This window comes from Electrona antarctica (genome assembly GCF_951216825.1).
Source record: "Electrona antarctica genome assembly, chromosome: 17".
NCBI classification, from domain to species: Eukaryota; Metazoa; Chordata; class Actinopteri; order Myctophiformes; family Myctophidae; genus Electrona; species Electrona antarctica.
In genome coordinates this window covers 13,504,780-13,521,433 of record NC_136798.1, presented here as the reverse complement: position 1 = coordinate 13,521,433, position 16,654 = coordinate 13,504,780, and the positions used below count along the sequence as shown (strand labels likewise).

General features: G+C 42.3%; 1 protein-coding gene across 1 annotated transcript in view; it reads right to left on the bottom strand.

The window, feature by feature from the left end:
- Positions 1-16,654, bottom strand: part of otofa (otoferlin a) — a 115,547-nt gene that overhangs the window by 26,608 nt on the left and 72,285 nt on the right. Inside the window, exons 10-25 of the mRNA XM_079526867.1 lie at positions 15,762-15,824; positions 15,416-15,500; positions 14,929-15,088; positions 14,235-14,421; positions 13,333-13,519; positions 11,805-12,028; positions 9,911-10,019; positions 8,964-9,153; positions 7,151-7,271; positions 6,166-6,266; positions 5,751-5,841; positions 5,089-5,205; positions 4,334-4,486; positions 3,175-3,367; positions 1,641-1,765; positions 1,373-1,507 (exon numbers count right to left, since the gene is read on the bottom strand). Coding sequence (XP_079382993.1) covers positions 1,373-1,507; positions 1,641-1,765; positions 3,175-3,367; positions 4,334-4,486; positions 5,089-5,205; positions 5,751-5,841; positions 6,166-6,266; positions 7,151-7,271; positions 8,964-9,153; positions 9,911-10,019; positions 11,805-12,028; positions 13,333-13,519; positions 14,235-14,421; positions 14,929-15,088; positions 15,416-15,500; positions 15,762-15,824 — 2,241 coding nt within the window. The remainder of the gene's footprint in view (positions 1-1,372; positions 1,508-1,640; positions 1,766-3,174; positions 3,368-4,333; positions 4,487-5,088; positions 5,206-5,750; positions 5,842-6,165; positions 6,267-7,150; positions 7,272-8,963; positions 9,154-9,910; positions 10,020-11,804; positions 12,029-13,332; positions 13,520-14,234; positions 14,422-14,928; positions 15,089-15,415; positions 15,501-15,761; positions 15,825-16,654) is intronic.

Sequence of the window (16,654 nt, the reverse complement as noted above, 5' to 3'; positions counted from 1 at the left end):
AAGTGCATGTCTGATGCAGTGCTGCTGGCTTTCAACAAGCTCCAAATAACTGGCAAAACAAGCCTCACCAGTCATCACTGAGGACTCAGTCAAGTGGTGGCTAACAAAACACACGTCATGGTAGTTTAATTTAATTGTATTATGTAAGATGAAGCTAAACTAAATAAATAAGTACAAATTAAATAACTCACAAGCGATGGTGGAGGGTGGATTTACTAAGAGCCAGCCAACCATCGATATGACTCCAGACGGTTGTATTTACAGTACAACTCAGACATAGTAGTACATAGTAGTACTGTTATGAGGGAGTACTACCACTAATGCTAAAAGAAGAATAGAAAAGGAACATGCAACAGGGCTAAAAAAATACAATCTAACGACTGAAAATGTTTGTTAGGCCAGCGTGAAATGACCCCACCACAATAGACCTCTGTTATCTATTCTAAAGTAACAATTAGCACAATATTCCTACTGTTCTACAGCCTAAACCAGTTGAAGAAATCGCAGATTGAGGCTTTAACCTTTGCTTTTATGAAATATCCGAGACCATTAGGATTTTATGGAAGATGCTGCTCAACATGTAATCTATTGCGAGTCTGACCAATTCAAACACTTAATCAATTCTATTGATCGTTTTACCACTTCAAATATTTAGTATTTATATTTAATCGTAAAATAACTAATACCGGTAACCGAAAACAGACGATCTAGATCGGCTCTATCTAGACCGGCTATTTTCGGTGCGCAACATGCTTCCATTGAAGACTTCTATGGAATCCAAATGACTGAAATTTAGTAATGGAGACTGAGAACTTTAATGCATGAGAACTTCTACACTACTGGACTTTCACACTCTACTTAGCCAAGAGAGCAGGGCCAGGGGTCAAGTATCAGGAGCAAGGGTGGATGGAAGGGGTGAGAGCAGACATACACACGACAAGCAAGAACAAACACCCTTAGTTTTCAAACGCAAACTAAAAGATAAACATTATCTTCATTAATTTTCAACAATAGTAATAAATACAAGCATTATGTCCATCCATCTATAGATGCAAAGAGGCATCTACCCTTCTGTCATCCATCCATCCATCCATCCCTCCTTGCATCCTTCTATCCATCATTCTTCCATAATAATAATTTGTAAAGTAAAGTCGCTTTACACAAACAGAACAAATAAAAACACCTTTATTAGGAGAATAAATAGCAGAAAATCTAGAAACTAAGCATCCATCTACACACCCACGTGTTATCCATCCATCTCTCCTACTTTCGTTATCTATCCATCTCTCTTACTTTGTTCCATCCATCCATCCATCCATCCATCCATCCATCCATCCATCCATCCATCCATCCATCCAGAATAGAAGCGTACCACAGTGTCCTGGTCGTAGAGCTCCACTACGATGATTGGAGGATCATCTCTCAGCTCGCTGGCCTCACCATAGAGTTCCACATCATCAAACACTAGCAGCTGGTCCCATGTAGGACACAGAGTCTCACTCAGCACCTGTGGTACACCAACACAAAAACGTCAGGACGCCGCATGCAATTACACACGCATGGACTTAAACACACACACACACACACACACACACACACGTAGTATACAAACACATGTGTCCGTAGTACGGACTCCGTACCTCAGTGACCTGGCTGTGTGTGGAGAAGAAGACCCTGGCGAAGGGGTCCGAAAGTCCACTGCTGTCAGCAGCAAACAGACTGCGGGCCTGGTACATGTGTGCCCTCAGCTGGAATACCTGCTTCACTGTAACATGCACGCACGCGCGCGCACACACACACACGCACGCACGCACGCACGCACGCACGCACGCACGCACGCACGCACGCACGCACGCACGCACGCACGCACGCACGCACGCACGCACGCACGCACGCACGCACGCACGCACGCACGCACGCACGCACGCACGCACGCACGCACACACACACACACACACACACACACACACACACACACACACACACACACACACACACACACACACACACACACACACACACACACACACACACACACACACACACACACACACAAACAAACTTAAATCACAGCAAAACAATTTCCTTTCAAAACACACACAATAAAATACACTACAATAAGTAAAACTGCAGTAAACAATCCATCTAGGCCAAATTTTGAACCAGAGGGGGAACAAAAAGGCAGAGATCTTATGAATAATTTCTTTATCCAAGCGCCCTATTGTATAATAACAGTACTCTGGTGCAGTCCCAGATGCATGCACCGCCAAAAGTGAATTTCAACGGGTGCAGGATAAAAAAGTACAGACAGAGAAAGAATGGAATAATGGTACACCGTTCCTTCTGCTCCCAAAGTGAATTTGAGTCGTACAACAGTATCAACCTGTGTCAGGTAAATAAATGTTAATTAATTAAATGTATGCACCTAAGAAAGACCGCACAGGCCCAAATGTTGTTCGAGTAAAATTCACTTATAATGAATTGCATTTTTATAGCGCTTTTCCAAGTGCTCAAAGCGCTTTACAATGGTTCATTCATTCAGACATTGGGAGGTGAAGCGGCAAACAGTCAACGCCAGCGTGCCCAAGGACACTTCGACATGTGGACAGGAGGAGCCTGGATTCGAACCGCCGACCCAGGGATCATTGGACGACCTGCTCTACCTCCTGAGCCACCATGCCGCCCTTTGGGAGCAGCAAGAACAGTGTGCAGATATTACATTCTTTCTCTCTACCACAGCACTATGTTAAATTCATCCATTTGTAATCCATTTGCCAACCCATGGCCTGCACATTTTGGAAGGCAGTCGAAGTTTGGACAACATTTAGGTAGGAGTGGTATCAAAAAGGCAAAAATGGGGGATTTTGATTTTACGACCTGCGGATCAAAACATGAAGCGGCTTGATATAGCGCCACCATGAGGCCTATTTGAAAAAGTCAAGGTAGAGGTTCTGCCATGTCCTACTGGAAGTGCGTGTGCAAAGTTTCACACCAATCGTTCCAAGCAACGGTGCCACAGACGGAGATTAGCTGCTCACAGACAGAAAGACACACGGACAGATGGACATGGACGGACAGACACCAATGGACAAACAGTCCATAGTCTCCTCCGTCCTTCAGCCATCCAGCCTGGCGGGGACAATGCACGCTCATAGGTTTTTCCAGTGAACCTACTGTTATAGACGAGGCTGATAGGAGGAACAGACTGCAGGCCTGGTCCACTTCTGCCAGCTTTGATTTCTTCAAAGCCGTTGGGCAGACCACTGAGGAAGTCCTTCCTCTGCTTGTTCAAGCCCAGCCAAAGGTAGAGCTCCAGCTTAGCCTGTACCGTCCAGCCCGCAGGTCCAAACCCCTTCTTTCCTGGCAGCTGGGGATGTAACGATTATAATAACAATGAGTGCAATATTAAAAGGTTTTTTAGGAAAAAGTGATACCTGCTCGTATAAAAAGGATTACTGGTATGAAAGTGAAGCCAGACATGGAGTATTGCTTAAGTTACTGGCAGTCGTAAGAACTTTTATGAATATAGTATTAACTTATTTGAGCTTGGCCAAACATTTATTGCTTGAAATATGAATTTCAATAACCCTTTGTTTCATCTACGTGAGCCGCTTTTAATGTGAATGTACAAAATACTATAAACCCCCTATTTGATTTGATTTGATTTATTTAGAAAAGCAATCATAATACAACATTATAATCAGCGATTCAAGGATTACACAGTAAAGTCCAAAGACCCTACTGTACCTGGATAATAAAGTAGACCTAACCTAATCTGAACTGTATTGGCTCAATAAACTAAACTAAATTAAAATGGAAATGTTGCAATTTTGTATTTATTAAAACAAATGTGATCATCTTGAGACAGTGTATTTTTGCTTTATTTACTGTAGATAGGAGTGAGTAGAGAAAGACAGGAAACTCCGGGTTGGGAGTGCAACAGGTCTCCACCCAGTTACCGTACCAGCACACCCTGAACTATTGTTAATCACAGTGTGGAAAGTGTTGCCACTTGGCTGAAGCTACTATAGGTGTTGATATCAACCAGCAACAGATGTTGAGGGACAGTGAGATTAACCACATGAACCCTAGTGTCTCAAATCTATAAGAGATGACAATCTCTTACCAGATTGTCATCTTGAAAATAGCCAATCTACAAGTTACGAGAGGTTACGGGTCCATTGGGTTTCAGTAGAGTTATGGGGTCCTTGAAATAAATACAAAGTTTGAGAACCACTGGTGTAGAGTTAAAAGGTGGGGACCCTATTACAGACCCCTGGGGGACCCAGGTCAATGAAGGATGTAGGGGTTTAAGGGCTTTACACAACCTTACCCTGAGGAAAACTGCATTGACTTTGCCACAGTCCTTCCCCGTCTCCTCGTCCACTATGGAGTACAGGATGTCTTTTGAGGGGATGCGGGCGTAGGCAATACGCTTGTTGTTGCTCATCATCCAGATGAAGACATCTGGGATGCTGTGCTGGGGCTGCACACATGGAATGGATGAGAGTACGTTATATTCTCAATTGTTACAACTTTGTGTACTCACAATGTTTTGAGAACATTTCCTCACCCACCCACCACACACACATCTCATCCTGTCCAGAAAGTGTCTCAGTATCTGTCTTCAACCCTGGACACGCCTGAAGCTCTCGCCACCTTATCAATTCTGCTGCTATGTTTAGTTATCCCTGCCAGGCAAATCTCAGGCACCACTGGACAGAACAGCATGAAACTTTGCGCGCCAGTAAGCCAAGGAAGGACATCTGCCCCGATTTTTCAGATAAATATATTAATCCTTTTTTCAGTTTTATAAATATTTAGCTAAATAATAACTACATTGCATCCATTATAATAGAGTTATGTTTTCCACTTACTGAAAAGTAACGGTTTTGGACATACAAGGTCCAACAGCAACGATATGTTTACTGTATGTTTATGCTATTAACACAGTTCCTGCCTCTTTTCTCATAGATGATGTTCTAATCTAAACTATAACATTTCACATCAAACAGATTATGTGCGACTTCACTTATGGAAGCAGAGATCTAAAGAAGAAAGACATAACATGTGCAAAGTAATCTGTACCTCGTCGGCAAGGAACCGGAGCCGTTGCAGGAAGTTCTGCACCAGCTTGAGCTTGTCTTTGATCGTATTCTTCTTCACCTGAGTGCGAAGCTGCTTGGCCTGCTGGCCCATGTTGTCCTATAAGGAGACAGGAACAAGGGCACCTGGATCAGCCGTTATCTCATGCGATTAGACTTGAGTGCATGAACTCAAGAACGCACGCACGCGCACGCGCACACGCACACGCACACACACACACACACACACACACACACACACACACACACACACACACACAGCGAGTGGATTTGACCTACTTCGACTTCAATTCCATCAATTCAGGAGGAGGACTTTTAAATCATGTAAAATCGTTAGCAATAAATTGATTCTCCTGTCCAATCTTGCACCGCATTATTAGGAACGAAGCTGTAATCATATTCAGTGTGTTGAGCTTACTTCAGTGTTTGTGGTGTATGAAGTAATTTCAATATATTATATTGAAATTACTTACACCACAAACACACTGACTCAGCTCATTCCCTGCCATCCTCCTCTCTCTCTCTCTCTCTCTCTCTCTCTCTCTCTCTCTCTCTCTCTCTCTCTCTCTCTCTCTCTCTCTCTCTCTCTCTCTCTCTCTCTCTCTCTCTCTCTCTCTCTCTCTCTCTCTCTCTCTCTCGTCATACCATCTCTCTCATGCAGGACTTGAGCCTTTCTCTGTCCAGTTTGGTCTTGCCTGCATGGTTACCATCCTTGTTGGCCAACGTCAGAAAACGACTGCATTATGACAGAGGAGAGGAGACAAAGTACACTTAATATTAACAGTAGAGAGACACTTTTCAACATTCAAATCAAATTCCTCCCAGTATTACTGCATGTCCTGATAAGAAAGTTAGATAACCTCCAATATGCCCCAACATGATATCATATGGTTAATGTCATGACCCCATGCTCTGCAGTCATTGTAATTCTATATTATCATTATTTTCTCTTGTACTAATCCATATTGGAATATCCATTATCGGCCCAACTCTACGGCCTAATACATTATACATACGCAAAAGGCATTACATGCACATCATTAAATATAGCAGAATATACCTGCAGCCAATACTCAGCTCCTCCATAACTCCCCTGAGTCTTCTCTCTGGAAAGGTCTTCTCGGTCTTAATGATCTCCTGAACGTCATTCAGACCCTCTTCCTGTGAGAATACAACACATAGATCGTTTGGATACAATAGCTGCAAAATACCGTTTATGGATATACATTCCACCCCATATTCGAGACTAATGTGGTACTGTGGTGAAAAGCTTTGGAAACATTCATATTATACTGTATGCGTGAGATTCCTTCTTCTCCTATCTCTATCTTCATGCTGCTGTTCTTATTTACAATATTATTACACAGTTGGATTGTGCCTTTTGTAATCTCTGCATCATTGAAAATGAGGGAAAATGAGATGAAAAAAATGAATGAATCTACTGTTGGTACTAGGTCCTACAAACCCTGAGCTTCTGACCACTCTGATCAATAAGGTTTTATCTTGTCTTTTTGTTAATTTCTTTGCTTTTTTAATTTGATTCCCATCCACCCACATCATAAATCATGGATACAGAATGTAGAATATACAATGCTTAGAGTTCCTCCAAGTGTAACCAAATGGACCCATAAAGGTCTATTTGGTTACATTTCTAAACTCAATACTGCAATATAATAATATAATGTACTTGAGTAAAAGTACAAAAGTATTGGCATCAAAATGTACTTGAAGTACCAAAAGTAAAAGTAATCATTGTGCAGAAAGTCCCATTTTGAGTTTTCAAAATATAAAAATAATTTGAAAATAGCAGATCTACAAGGTCACACGTGTATAGGGCTGAAATGGTTAGTGTATGTTTTGTAATAATAATCCAAATCTACAAAGTAACTAGTAACAAAGCTGTCAAATAAATGTAGTGGAGTAAAAGTACAATATTTGCCTCTGAGATACTGGAGTAGAAGTAAAAGTACTGAAAATTGGAAATACTCCTGTACAGGAAAAATACCTCAAAATGTACTTAGTTACTTTCCACCACTGTTACTGACCAGTTTGTCAGCGATCTTGTCCATGATGTTGGAGTTGTACAGTCGTCTCCTCTGGTCCTGCCACCAGCTCTTGATGTAGATACAGGGCTTCTTTCCAAAGTACGGAAGGTGGAAGTAGTTCCTGTGCAGTACCAACAATGAAAAATAAAACGAATGAGCTGGAACACAGCCTGAAAGCCACAAAACAGGGCCCTTGTGACCCAAGTCATCCCAACCGCAGTCTGTTTGAGATGCTACCACATGGGAAGCGGTTTCGCAGTCTCAAAGCCACTGGAAATAGACTGCAAAAAAGCTTCTTTCCCCGAACAATCAGATACATGAATGAACTGATAAGAACCAAAGCGTATCAGGGAAAAGGAAAACGCTAGCACCCCCCCGCACCTTTGCCCCGCACCTTTTGCCCTTTGCCCTCGCACTATTAAGCTCGAATTGCACCTCTCTAAAACTATTTTGTTGTATATATTGAACATAGTCTACTGTGAAGTTAAAAAATAATAATAATAATAATAATAAAAGGATACTATAATAATAATAATTGTCCTACTACAAGGAAAACATGCACACATGTTTTGATGTCGTATTATATTTTTGCTGCTGCATTGTCTGAAGGAAGCCAAACAAAAATAAGTTTTACTCTTATGTACCTGTACACAAGATATAACAATAAAGCACAACCTTGAACCTTGAACCTTGAACCTTGTGATCAATTCAAAGTTAGTACAGTCTGAAGAAGTGTGGATTCAATTGATCCCAACTTTTGTTCCTTGGAACGCCCTTCTTATATCTGAGAAAAGCTGAGACCCCCCAAATGTGTGATGTAAAGTAAACCACTTACGCCCTACACACTTCTTGTACGACAAATGGCAAAAATAGCGTTTCCCCATAAATTTGAGTGACTATCATTGTCCTTATTCACATTGTTTACAGCATAATATCTTGACTTTAGATAATAATTATGATTCAGATTGAGGTAATAATGCTGGCCATTGACCTTGTGGTTGTGACAGGATGGTGCATGCCCATGAAATGCACCATGGGAATTGTAGGAACACAGAGAAAGGTCAAAACAGACAGAAAGGGGATTATGGATTGCATCATAAATATAGTTGTTGATCTCATTAGCTTTAAACTTCGGATCATTAGTTTTATTGACACTCAAATTGTTTTGAAGAGCACTACAGCGGTTACATGCTGAAACTTAATCGAGCAGCCCATAACAAATTGTTTTCCAACGCAGTGGTTCGCAGTATTAGTGTGGTACGGGGACCCCCCAGGGGTCCTTGAAGGGCTTCCAGGCCGGTCCCCATCTAAATGACTGGTATATGGTAATTCTGTAACGAATGGAACCCAGGTCCATATTTGGTTCCATTTATACACTTATGGGGTCTGTGGCCTAATGCAGGGGCTCTCAACCTGTGGGTCGCCAAATTACTTTGGGGGGGTCCCCAAATTATTTGTATTTATTTTTATTTTATTTTGCAATTGTATTTGTAATTGCAATTTGTATTGGGGGTGGGGAGGGGAGCGAGACATGGCCAAAGCATTTCCGGGGGCCCCCAGCCAAAAACGTTGAAAAACCCTGGCCTAATGCATGGTAAACTGGGGGTCCTTGAAATGAAAATCAGACCCGTCTGAACTGATTGGTGCTATGTGTGTGTGTGTGTGTGTGTGTGTGTGTGTGTGTGTGTGTGTGTGTGTGTGTGTGTGTGTGTGTGTGTGTGTGTGTGTGTGTGTGTGTGTGTGTGTGTGTGTGTGTCAAAGGACCACTCAAAAAGTTGTAGAATGCCTGCTGTAATGAGCCTTGCCCTCAGACCTGTCAGTGATGAAGGGCTTCATAAGTGGAGTGGATGACACAGAGACCAGGTCAGCATCTTCATCTGCCTCATCCTCACTGCTGTTCTGCATCAGCTCAGACTCCTCCTCATCATTCTCCCCCCCCTCTTTTCTCTTCTTTTTCGTCGATGCAGACTTACTTATTCCATCTAACTGGTTACCATAGTTACCTGCATGGGGAGAAAATAGTGCAGTTGAGTTACTCAGTCAGTGAAACTATTATTGACTTAGGCATCATTTCAGAAGTATTTCATCACACGATGTTCCAGTCGCTACATCAATGTTGTGTTAGATGGTTCAGTCAAATTACAGTTGGAGGCCATCGATATTGTCCTTTTCTTTTTGCTGAGGTTTGAGTGATCTGCGCAAAGGGACAGTTAACCCATTTTGGGCGGGAACCCCTTTTGGTGTTTTAAACATTATGTTATAATTTAGCTATTGAAAAATAGCAGATCTACAAGCTCATAGCGCGCCAACGAGTGGCGCGCTACGAGCTTGTAGATCTGCTATTTTTGAATTTCTTTTGAAAAATCGGATTTTTTAAAATTTTGAGGGCAGGCCTAAATGGGTCAAATGATAAGGGACAATATCGGTGGCACCCAACTGTAGATTAGTCAAGCCAAGGTGGTTCTTTATTGTTACATCTTGTGCACAGGTGAGATACATATAAAGAGTAAAACCTATTTTTCGGCTTCCTTCAGACAATGTTGCTGCATAGATAATAATAATGACCCTGCTAATGCCTTCTAACTGTGTGAGCTTTCATGGACTAAGTGGCTTAACTGGCCTTAAATATTTTATTAAAGCAGTGCAATTTCACGACCACACAGTAATTACACTAGTTCTTGTTCTTTTTTCTTATTGAGGCGAGTTTAGTTTAGACTAAACTCTCCTCAATAAATAGAAAGAAAAAGAAAGAATACTTACCAATCGTAACTTCAAAGCTGATTTGTTTGTCACCGATCTTCCTGTCAATCATGGTGGCCTCCAGGAAGGAGCCAAACAGAAAGAACTCGTCTATCTTTCCTGTGGCACTCTGAGGGAGAGAATAAGATTGTGGGAGAGAAATGGTAAATGGTGCATTTATATAGCACCTTTATCCAAGGCGCTTTACATAGATTGTGCATTACATTCACCCATTCACACACACATTCATACACCGATTGCAGCGGAAGCCATGCAAGGTACCAACCAGCACACCGGGAGCAATTTGGGGTTCAGTGTCTTGCCCAAGGACACTTCGACATGTAGACAGGAGGAGCCGGAATTCGAACCGTCGACCCATGGATCATTGGACGACCTGCTCTACCTCCTGAGCCACAGTTGCCCACATTAAAGCCACTTTGTCAAGCAGTTGCTGATGCTTATTATAATGATATACTATCTCCCCTGGCCCCCACACATGTAAAGCGTCTTTGAGTACTTATGAAAAGCTATATAAATCACAGATATTATTATTATTGATTATTATTAGGGGTCAAGCTCAAAGGGCGTAGACCCCTTTTGTTTTCGTGAAAATTCCGCCATTTTAGCAGTTTTGGCAGTTCTGAGCTATCGTTCTTCACGGAATTCGGCAATATGGTAGAGAGCCGTGAGGATCACTCAGGAACTGAAGCTCACAGTCATTTGTCAAAAGACCTTTAGATCTCCCGATAAGTAAATTGTTATGATTTGCTCAATCCAATCCAATTTGCCCAAAAAAGCCTTTTTTGGGCCCCGTCAAAGAATAACCACTCCCCTTGAAATCGCATTTCCATTCATCCGAATGGAGTCTGGATTCTGGTTACGGGACTACAGTGCTGACAATTGGCTGAGCACGGAATGTGATGTATAATGATGTATGATAATAAGAGCTCCCCTCACTTCACACATCTGTACTGTATGTTTCTGTCTTCATGTGTATAATTCTGTTATTCTGCAGATGGGATTTGTCACTGCTTGTTTTGGAGGGTGTTTTTATATAGCCTGGCAAAGGCCAGACACATAACGTGGATTCACTCATGCCTCCTCCCCGGTATGAAGCGTGAGTGAATCCACGTTATCAGTCTGTCAAAAGCCAAGCTAGTTTTTATATTTTGTGCCAAGCCATGGATATGTTTTCTGCCCTGGGAGACAATATACTATGCAACAAAGGAACTAAAATAAAACGTTTCTCTCCTTTGATACTTCTCCTTCTCTCTTTGATGCTCATTATCTAGAGCCAGTGTAGTGCGAAACATTAATGCTAAACCTTTTTTTCCTGGTGGATAAAGGATTTGTCTCTTTTCTCTTTTTCTGAAATCCCCCATTTACTCTCCTTCTTGGCAAGATCCTTAACCAGGAGCTGACCCCAGGATAGGCTGGTATGAAGGATATAGGTCCCCTGGGGTAGGCATTCACAGCCTGACAGCACAGCTATGCCTAGTTATTTCCCTAATGAGCAGTTAACAACATAATGTAGAGCAATGGATCGGTAGCATCGGACCTTTGATAGCAGGCTCAGGCGGATAAAAGGGCAGAACATCCTGAGGCTATCATAAATGACATTACAGGACAGCAGTATTGCTTTCACTTGATGTCAGAACATAATTTCCACCAGAGGAGAACTTTCACACCACAACTATAAACGGAATTCAGAGAAAGTTTGAGTGTGCCTGTGAGGAAACAGGAGGTAAACATAGCCCCCATGAGAAATCGGAGTAGGTGTGTTTAATTGCTCTGTTACCATCTCAGGCACTGTCATGGATCACAATATATATTATACGAGCCAGTAAACAAGCTTGCAAATGCTACTGTAATTACCCAGTGACCACTCCGCCGCGCGTCCACGAGTATAGCTCACCTCTGAGATGTTGGACACGGGTTCCACCTGCACCTCTGTGGAGTTCATGATCTCGGCGTTTGTGACGTCCAGGATCTCCATGGCAACAGAGACCAGGAGGCGGGCCCTGAAGGACACGCCCTCGCCCAATCCCTCATTGAGGTCCTGGTGCTCGTCCATCAGGCTGTACTGGCGGGTGGATCCATACATGTTGACCCAGGCTGGGCCCATGGTGGGCAGGAACCCTGCAGGACCAGGGGGATGGAAGAGAAACAGATGATGAGGCACATGGTGGGCAGGAACCCTGCAGGACCAGGGGGGTGGAAGAGAAACAGATGATGAGGCACATGGTGGGCAGGCCCTGGAGGATGGAAGAGTGACAGATGATGAGGCACATGGTGGGCAGGAACCCTGGAGGACCAGGGGGATGGAAGAGAAACAGATGATGAGGCACATGTTGGGCAGGAACCCTGGAGGACCAGGGGGATGGAAGAGAGACAGATGATGAGGCACATGGTGGGCAGGGACCCTGGAGGACCAGGGGGATGGAAGAGAAACAGATGATGAGGCAGAGGAACCCAGGCTGGGCCCATGGTGGGCAGGAAGTAGGAACCCTGGAGGACCAGGGGGATGGAAGAGAGACAGATGATCAAACATGTTGACCCAGGCTGGGATCATGGTCCAAAACCGTTACTTTTCAGGAAATGGAAATAAAGAACCAGTGTTCGGGTTTTGACCGCGACGGAGGCATGGCTTTCACTAGTGTTGTATGTATACGGAATTGCCAATCCGTGCAATTTGACAGTGTGAGAACGGGGTTGAAATTATTTACGATTCTGTGCTATTGGGTTACAACTCGCAACACGCAACTCGCGCGCTGGTGTCTCTCGTGGCTCAAGTTGGGTAGAGACGGCACCCCTCCGTCACAGTCTATGGACAAGATTTCAGTGTAATATGTACGGATTTGGGGGTTTTCTAGGCGTATATGTACGGAAATGCTAATCTGTGCTATTTCACAGTGTTTGGGTGAGACCGGGTGGTTTAGTCACAACTCACAAGACGTTGTTAATAATTTGCATTGGGTCAATATTCACCTGCTCATCGGGAGAAGTTAGGGGTTCAGTGGCTGCTCAAGGACAGACACATCGACACATAGCCGGGAGGAGCCGGGGATCGAACGGCCGCTCTACCTCCTGAGCCACTGCCCTAGTAGTACATCTGCTATTTCTGCCTATTTTAGTTGAACGTTTACCTAATATCTCATTATGGTTATGTGGTTAATATATTGATTGACAATCCCTTTGAATGTTAACATATCTATGTACACAGCCATCATGATAGGGTCAGAAAGGTCATCTTGCTCCAATAAACTGATGAAAATAATGAACCCTTAACAAGCCATTCTAGCAGGGCTAATTGCCAGTTTTGCCACATACATTCATGTAGTAGAATCTAGTTTAGACTGGCTAATTAATATGCCTGACAACAAATCAATGCTACCTAACCACACTGTCACTGACACCACTTTTCAAGACGTATTCTTAAGCACCTTTGTCGCCGTCATTGGATATCTTGCGCAGGTCAATGAAGTGAGTTCCTATGGCAACGTCGTTGACCTTATCGGAGTCTCGTATCTGGACTTTCATACGTTTGCAGAGTGGAGGGAACATCTCAGTGAAGATGATCTGCTCGTTCCAGACTGGTTCATAACTGCTCTTCTGGACTGAAGTCTTCCCCTGGGTTAAAACAGAGTTACAAAATCAAATCACACAACTACAACTACAGTACTGTAACTGTTTTCGAGTAGAACTGAACTGTAGGCTAGTATAGCACTAGTTCACTGACATCAATATTTAAATGAGTGAGTATAGTACGATGACAATTATCAATGACAGTAACACAACCGTTCAGGGAATATCCCTGCATGGTGCAACTTTAATGATGCGACTGATAATGAAACTGTTCCAAAACAGTTAGGCAGATGTACTGTACATAGATAATGACCCATTCATTTATTTGCAAGAGATAACAAGATGATGCACACACTTTTAGAGGAACAGTCCTTTGATGTGGGCATATACAGCTTTAAAGAAAAGAAAATCCAGTCTTCTCTCTCTTTTTGAGGGGCGCTAGCCCCTCAAAAACAGCTATAGTGTATAGATTCTGTCTTAACACAAACGTTAAATGCCATTGACAATGAATGTAGAATTTACGTCATGTGTGTCTGAGCAAATCGGCTGTCGGTATGTCGGTGGAAACGCTTGGCCAATAAGGGAACACCATTCTTGGTGACGTAACTACGGTATGTTTCAAGGTTGGTATAAGGTAATCAATAATTGATTAGAGCGCCCCTCACTTCACACAGGTCTTATAAACCTGAAAATATCCTGAAAATATAAACCCTATACAATTGAGTGTGGAGTAAAGACAGTCGAGTGTAGAGTCACATACTTTCTGCCCAGCAAACTGCACTTGTACATAGGGGTCTACAAGGTCTCGAGTCTCTCCTATGAAGGCCTTCTTCACATTGGCCATGATGTTGGTGTTCATTTTAGGAAGACCCTCGGCTCGGTAGATCTTCACATAGAACCTGGCCCACTGTCTCTCTGATGGGACTCCCTCAGGAAGCAATAGGTTCCTGTAAAAAGGGGGAAATACTTACTGTTAAACATGTCATATAGAGTTGAGGAATAGCAGATTCCCTGCTACTCAGATGACAAACAAACTGTACCGTAATGCTTAGTTACTGTGAAAACACAGTTATGAAGACTTGTTATAGAGAGTTATAGAGACTTGGACAATGATTCAAAATTATGGACCTGTCTTTGGTGCACATCTTGAAACAATATTTGGTGTTATAAATCACAGTAATATCACTACTGGAACTGTCTATAGATTTTTTTTGTTTGTGTATCTGAAGAGGCATTTCAGTGAACATTTAGGAATCTGAATGTAAAAATAAATAATCAGATTAATTCCCTTAGTTTGAGTATCCCAAAGTTTTATATGACAGATTGGAACATTCAGCAGATAATCCTGACACTCCCCGACTATGAATAAATATAATAATGTGTATATAATTAACATTCAGTGTTCATTTAATATGTCTTTTCCACAAGTGATGCCTCCCCAAAGTCCCACTTACCCTTCTATGTCATCTTCATCAGTCTCGTTGGCCTTATGAGGCGTCTTGATGGCGTCACCCTTCCCAACTACAGAAACGTCACATTTGATGTATCCTTTACAGCCTGCTGTGATGCCATCGGGGTCAGACAGCATGGCCCACTTGTGGTAGAACTGGTGCTCTGGTAGGAATGTCAATGAATGAGTCAACTGATCAATAAATAATTGTTTAATTTAACCTCCTGCCACTAGCCTGTTGCAAAAAGTCTAGCAACAAAAAACTAAAACATGGATGTGGAGGCACTTAAATAACAAAAGGTGAAACACTTATACTGTGATGAAGTAAATGTTGTTGCTGGTACACATTGACTTAGAAAACCACAGCTGTGTTTTGACTTGTGGCAATGTCAGGTGACGTACATTGAAAGAAAATGTATGATTTTTGATGATTATTGCAAACATGTTGTCACAACATAAGATTAATATTTCAGCAAAATCTTAAAGCTCACCAGGCTGAGAGTAAACTGTCCCGACATCCATTTTGAAGGTACCAACCAAGGTCCCACTGCGTAAAAGGTTCTTAGAGTGAATGACCTAGTTAGAAAAAGTGGAGTGTAAAATATTAAAGTACTATACACACTATGTGGCCATGGGGTTGTCTTGGAAACTGCACAGACAAGAACATAACTGGGTATTTTTTGGAGAGAGAACGTTTAAGTGCAACATGACAAGAAATGCAAGGCTATAATGACTATAATGAACTACTTCATCAAAGTGCATCAGTTTTGTATATGTGCATACTGTACAGAATTATGGTGTGCCAGTGATTTAGTTGTATGGTAGTGATTTACTTACCGAGAGCTTGATGATCTTGTCAAACATGACATCTGGTGGCACGTGGAAGTCAAAAACAAAATACTGCAAATAGAAGACAAGTCTGTCAATTCAAAGTCGTTTCCAACTCTTTTCATTTGAGAATGTAATATTGACCTTTTACGCAGTGGGACCTTGCAGTACCGTACTATAGGGAATGTCATAACAAATACAGTATAAGATCTGAGGTGAATATCAAGGCAATATCATTGAATAGTCTGTAGCATCTTTGTATTTCTGTAAGTAAGTAATAATGTAAATAATGAAATTGGGGTCAGTGGAAATTAATCCTAGGTTAAGGTTATATTTCATGTTTGTAGAAAATCTCTAGCATGCCCCACCGGGTGTTCTTTTTCCTATATATATATTAAAATATATATAGGAAAATGTATACTAATAGGAGGGCCGGCGGGCCGGCAGACCACGGCCAATCAGCCAAACCGAAACCGAAACGCCAGGACCACACACAGCCACGTCACTCTGACATCACCATGAACAATCACGATACGCCCAGAGGCAGCACCACGGCCAAGTCACTAACTCTGACATAACCATAAACACTGCAAAAGGGCCTTACAGACCAACAGAAATGATCAATAACAGACATATTGCTCCACACATAGACAGGACAGGGATTAACACAACCCTCAGCACAATTCAGCACCTCAGGCAAACAGTGATGAAGAACTCCTCTTGTACTGCAGGGATAGTTTTGTTCCAAACTGAGACCACAAATTGATAAAGCGAATCAAACTGAAACTCAACACTAAACATTGGAAAAGTATTAGCCCTTTCCATACAAATAATGTTAAAAAGGGTGAAAAAAGTGGATCATTGAATGATGTCAGGAGGGCATGTTTTCCTATAATTAATTA